Source organism: Macrobrachium rosenbergii, chromosome 44 (assembly GCF_040412425.1).
Source record: "Macrobrachium rosenbergii isolate ZJJX-2024 chromosome 44, ASM4041242v1, whole genome shotgun sequence".
Lineage (NCBI taxonomy): Eukaryota > Metazoa > Arthropoda > Malacostraca > Decapoda > Palaemonidae > Macrobrachium > Macrobrachium rosenbergii.
This window is the reverse complement of record NC_089784.1, coordinates 39,375,570-39,381,815: the sequence shown is the minus strand read 5'-3', so window position 1 is coordinate 39,381,815 and position 6,246 is coordinate 39,375,570. Positions and strand designations below refer to the sequence as shown.

Genomic DNA, 6,246 nt, shown 5'->3' with positions numbered 1-6,246 from the left:
ATTTTATGATGTCCACACTTCATTAATTTTGTCTTTAATATTCGTGTGTATTTCCATGTGTATGGATTTGTTTGTTTCTCTTGCACACACATAAGCAAACCTATCTCCCACCCTCTCTCTTTCTGTCTCATTTATCTACCTGTCTATTGATATCTATCTATATATAAGATTCATCTCGTGTTGCTTCAAGAATTATTTTTATACCTGTATGCCTCTAATGCAAACCAGTCAGTCTCTCTCTCTCTCTCTCTCTCTCTCTCTCTCTCTCTCTCTCTCTCTCTCTCTCTCTTTCCTTTGTGCTCACAAGTTAATAAGGGACTGTGACGCAAAATTGACCCGACGTGAACCGTGTCCAGCCTTATCCAGTGTGGATCCTTCTTGGTTCGAAGAGCCAAAAGGTTGCCCAATGATCCTTGATATCCGTCGTTCACGAGAAAATGTTATTCATTAATATTTGAACATTTGAGGCTCTTATAAACCGTTTATCAAATATAATAAAGAATTAGCCTCAAAGTCTTATGTCTTCCAAAACTTTCTCTTTTTTTTTTTTTTTTGTCTGGGATAGAATTTGTTTGTTGATGAGTTACTTCATCATACGAAATATCGAGTGCATTTTTCATTTTACCTTATATCCAGAGAAATTTAAACTTCAATCTTTTTCTTCTGCATTATACTGAATGTTATTATTAGTCTACATTTAACATTTCGTGCAGTTTTAATCTGAATCGGTTTATGTTTGCGGCCTCGCTTTTTATGACTTTTTTAATACTCTACTGTTTTCGAAAAAATTCCTTTGGAATTAAGTACTGAGTATTTTTTATCGCAAGAGATCAGCTCAGATAAGAAATCGGTCTCTTGGGAATTATTGGGTTTGGCGGGTCAGCCGAACAGGAGAGAGGTCAAGTGGAGAACCAAGCATAAAAAAAAAACCGTGCTTGGATGGAGAGTTTTGGGCATCACGAAGTTGAAATCGGTTCTCCTCGGTACTGTGAGTATATATAGTTTGAGCAACTTCACCCCACCTACCAGAACCACTCGAGACTTCGCAACACCATGAAGTTCGTAAGTATTCATTTCAGAGAGACTGGAAGACTGGCACTCGGACGAGTTCGAGTAAAAGTGTTTGGATACTTTCGCTTTTCACTTTTTTATTTATTTTGTTTTGGTGAATAAATTACTGTATACCTTTGGAGTTATAAGGTGAATGACTGATTCACCAAAAATTTTTGGCCTTGAGAAGTCTAAGCCGCTGATGCCTTGTCGAGTGGGTATTAGACCCCTTTCACACTAGGCAACTAGTGGCCGCCACTAGTGGCGGTCACTAGATGCTTACCATTATTTTCAATGGAGCCTTTCATACTATGCCACTGGAGTTGCCCGGGTGTGCCACTGGCTCAGCAGTTGCCTGCTCCGGCAACTAGTGGCGGTGGCTGGCAGTTGCCGCCACTGGCAGTTGCGCATTGTTTCAAATGGGAGCTTTCATATCAAGCCAACGAGTGGCGCAACTCTCTTCCTAATCTGTTCAGTTTCCAACCAACTTTCCACAGAAAAGGACGTGTGAGATGGAGGTGGTGAAGAATGTAGTTGTGAAGGCGGTGGAAAAAATAAATACAGAAGAATTTATCCACCAAGTGGAAAAACACCCAGTAGTTTGGGATCCATCCACAGCTAAATATATTGTGTCAGTCCTCGTGATGTCGTTCTCGATGAGGCTGAGAAGCTCCTCAAAAGAAGATTTGCTCATATGAAAGAAATTAAAGAATTTCTTATCATCAGCACACAAATCACTGTAAAGTGTATGATGCAAACCTCTGTCCATTCTTGAAGATAGAATCTCATGCTTTTGCATTTTTCTTTTTATTGAGTGTCTTTTTTTCCTGGCCAGCAAGGCTAGGAGAAGCACCTCCTCCGTTGATGTTATGCTTTCGACTAAAACCGCATGAGAAAGAATGCCACAACTCGGTTACGGTCACTGGTTGCTTGCAGTTGCCCGAGCCTTTCACACTAGGCAACCGGTGGCCGCCTCTAGTGGCGGCCACTAGTTGCCTAGTGTGAAAGGGGCCTTGTGGTCATTGTGGAAACGAGGAATTGTGTTTTTATAGTCCTACTTTCACTTTTCCCTTCGCATTTTCACACACTTTGAACGTTTATACTTTTATTTTCCAGCGCTCTCTTTTAATTGGGAGTGCATGTAGAACACGAAACGTCTGCCATAGAAATGTACAAGTGGTTGTCAATAAAACGACTAAAAACTATAATTGACAGTCAAACAAAGATATATCACCACAATATTTATGTGACTTAAATATTATATTTATGTCTCATGCGATCTAAAACTCTTTTTAATAATTTCTCCTAATGATTTTTACCGAGTGCATTAAAATGAAAAATGAAATTGCTGAGGGACATAACGTCTTTTTTTTTTTATCAAACTGTCTCATAAGATGTTAACCTGACTATGTACTTGACGTGTCTGCGTATACGAAATACAATAACGTAAGTCTACATCTACCAAGCTTCAATGAACATTCAAACGACAAGGTTCGGTCTTTAGGCAATAAAAATATATACTTGACAGGATATTAAGGCCAGCTGTTAATGTTTAGCACTTAAAGTAAGACGGGCTTCAGCACCAGCCACTAACTGAAACTTTAAAATGTCTTCGAAATAGATAATCATCGCATCTTTAGTGGCCGTCGGCTTGGCCGCCCCCGACTACGAAGGACCAAGGTCGAGCAGCATCTCGTCCAGCGAGGAGGCTGCAATCCTCAGGGACGACCGTGACCACGGAGACGATGGAAGATACTCCGTCAATGTCGAGACTGAAAATGGCATTGTCCTCGCTGACTCAGGATCTCCTCAGGGGCCTGAGGGCGCTGTCGTGGCTGCTGGATCTTTCTCGTGAGTGCACAGGTGGTTGTGCTTTCATGCCTCTTCTTTTGTTAAAGTAGAACCCAATGAGAAATAACAAAAAAAAAAAAAAAACTTTTTTTATTTAACAGGACTGGATGAAAAAGATTCCCTCTTCTCTTCACAGATACACTGCTCCTGACGGTACACCAGTTATTCTGAAGTACGTAGCCGATGAGAACGGCTTCCAGCCCCAGTCCGACCTTCTGCCAGTGGCTCCCGAATTCCCCCATCCAATCCCCCAGTTCGTCCTCGACCAGATTGCTAAGGCAGCTGCGGAAGACTCTCGTGAGAGGTCGTCTGCCCCGTCAGGTTCTTATGCAGCCCCAAGCAAATGAATGTTTGGCCACGACAGAAACGAAACCTTTGTATAACGTTTAAAAGACTGGTGGGCGATAATAGCATAGAGTATATTTGTATTTATTGTGTACTTTTAAAATTAATCAGAATAAATTGTTTTCGACAAGTGTTTTTGCTTATCCAAACGGAGCAATAATCTCTTATTCTTTTCGAGTATTGTTTTAACTTTTTTATTTGGTGCTAAAATTCATATCTCCTCAATGAATTCCAATTTTTTTTTTTTTTTTTGCCTTTCATTTGCTTTTATACGCAGCGTGTGTTGTAAAGTGAACAGGATGCCATAGGCAGCGAAAAACTGTTTCACCTTACTAAATTGTACATATATTCCAGTATCAAATGCCTGGAACATTTTCATTGCGTCGGTAATAACACAGGCAGCACAATAACAGAATACTAGTAAATAAATGGCCAAGATTGATTGAAAATCGAGTTGTTGCACATTTCAACAATTAGATTCTATGAAAATGAACAGCCTTCGTTTTACCTTGCTAGGTTAGGTGGCTCTCTCACTTCTGCTTGCTCTAGAATTCCCTCCCATCTCCCCTTCTACCTCGTTAATCCAAGAGGGCCTGCCGCTTACGCCGTGGATGAGTCATACCTCTCCTTATATGTTCTGTTCTTTCTTTTCGATTAAGTTTGGGCAAGTTGACGAATACAGAAGGCTCGCAACACAAACTCGTGCACACACACACACACACACACACACACACACATATATATATATATATATATATATATATATATATATATATATATATATATATATATATATATATATATATATATATATATATATATATGTGTGTGTGTGTGTGTGTGTATATATATATATATATATATATATATATATATATATATATATATATATATATATCAGTTGCAAATCCTATAAAATTTATGGTAAAAGGGATAGTTGTATTATATTTCCTTCTATCTATTTTTGCGGTTCATAAGAGGAATGCGATCACTTATAGATGCAAGTAAATGACAATGTAATTTTCAACATAATCTTTCATGGATATTTGCTCGTTAAGTCCTGTTCGATTTTTATGTTTTCATTATTTAAAGCATTCTTTAGACTTGAGAATTGCACATGCTTTTACTGTATTATGCCTTATACAAAAGCACAATGTGGTTGTATTTTTTCTGGTATAGTCTTTTCTTCATTTTCTTCAAGTGCCATTGTAGCGTGTTTCTTTCGCAATCTACAGGCAAAGCTTCAGACATTTCCAGCGCTTTTTCAGTCTTCCTTATTTGTTCATTCCAAAGCCGACAGCTGCTGCGACAGATTAGCCTTGAAGATGACCATGGGCGTCTTCAAGGCTACTCTGGATTCACAGAGGAACTGCTTGCTAATATATAACTTTCAGCCAAAAAGTTATCGAAAAACGAGACTCGAAATTGAAAATTAAAATAAAGATTGATTTCCGACTCTCGTTTTTCGACAAATTTTTGGTAGGATCTGCTATATATTAGAATGCAATTCCATTGTGAGTCTAGACTAGCCATGACGATGACCATGGATGACCAAAAAAGTGTGAACAAGATATTTGGAGTTTTGACAGTGGACTGTGAAAACAACCTGTGCATTGGCAATGGAAGGAAATGGAGGAAAGACTGTGCTAGAAAAAATAACCAAAATGTGGAAAGGCATGGGAAGCCCAGGTGGACGCGGAGAAGCTGCTTCATCACGGAATAAGGGAACACACGACTTCAAGTGAGTGCTTCAGATCTTCAGCTTCTCAAACCTGACATTCAGAGTTCTGTTGGCAAATATCGTTGGCCCAGCAACAGTAAAGTCAGTTAAGACTGGCGCGATTTTCTGTCTCAGAAAAAGCTAACCAGAATGGGAAAAAGCGTGGAAAGCCCAGACGGATGTGGAGATTCCGTTTCAGCTCAGAATGAGAGAGGCCATGACTTCAAAGGAGTGCTGCTAAAGGTCTTCAGCCACTCAGACATGGCATTCACCCTTTCTATTGGCAAAGACTGTTATCCAAGGAAGTTAAGACAAGCGTAGTTTGCAAGTCTGACTTCTGTGGAGGATGGAAAGCCTTCCGTTATGAACTACGTTGGTCACTCATGGCTGCCTTTGTGATGGGAAGAGTTGACGCCCTTGGGGAATCCATGGATTCTGAGACCAGCTTACGTCACAGCTGGTGCTGTACTTGACGCAGGATGGCTGAAGACTTTGAGCTCTCTCTTTAACCAGGGTATTCATGAAGAGGCACTGGCCTGAGAAATTTGTTAATCATTTTGCAAAACTATTAAGTTTGTAAGAAATTCTTAAATTAAGAACAAATCTAATTTCAAATTCTTGTTTTACGATATATTTTGAGCTCTGCTCAGCCATACTCGTACATCAGAATGCAATTCCATTGTGAATCTTGATGGTGGATGGTCCGTATTGTATCGGTAAAGTTTATCCCTCTGAAGACCGGAAAAGCACGGAATTTAAGTGAAGTCTTGTCAGTAAATTATGGAAGCCACATGCGCATTGCACAAGAAGGAAATGTACGTTGTCTGATGTTTCAAAAACACACACTCGCATGTATATATATATATATATATATATATATATATATATATATATATATATATATATATATATATATATATATATATATATATATATATATATATACACACACAAACATTAAACTCCAAACGTCAATTAATATCCTCGGAAATGATACAGGAGGGGAATTATAACTGATAAGTGATAATCACCTGATGAACTACCGACGAAAACTATCAATGACTTCATTATGTCAGTATGTACATATGTACATACTGACACACGCGCACACACACACACACACACATATATATACATATAATAGACAGACATACAGTATATATATATATATATATATATATATATATATATATATATATATATATATATATATATATATATATATATATATATATATATATATATATATATACATGAACATATATCTATGTGTGTATGTT

General features: G+C 38.2%; 1 protein-coding gene across 1 annotated transcript; it reads left to right on the top strand.

The window, feature by feature from the left end:
- Positions 1-560: 560 nt before the first annotated feature.
- Positions 561-3,808, top strand: LOC136829174 (cuticle protein CP14.6-like). Its single transcript, XM_067087493.1, has 3 exons — positions 561-1,062; positions 2,672-2,901; positions 3,038-3,808. Exons 1-3 carry the CDS (start codon positions 1,054-1,056, stop codon positions 3,246-3,248), a joined length of 450 nt encoding a protein of 149 aa, XP_066943594.1. The 5' UTR covers positions 561-1,053; the 3' UTR covers positions 3,249-3,808.
- The last annotated feature ends 2,438 nt before the right edge of the window (positions 3,809-6,246 follow it).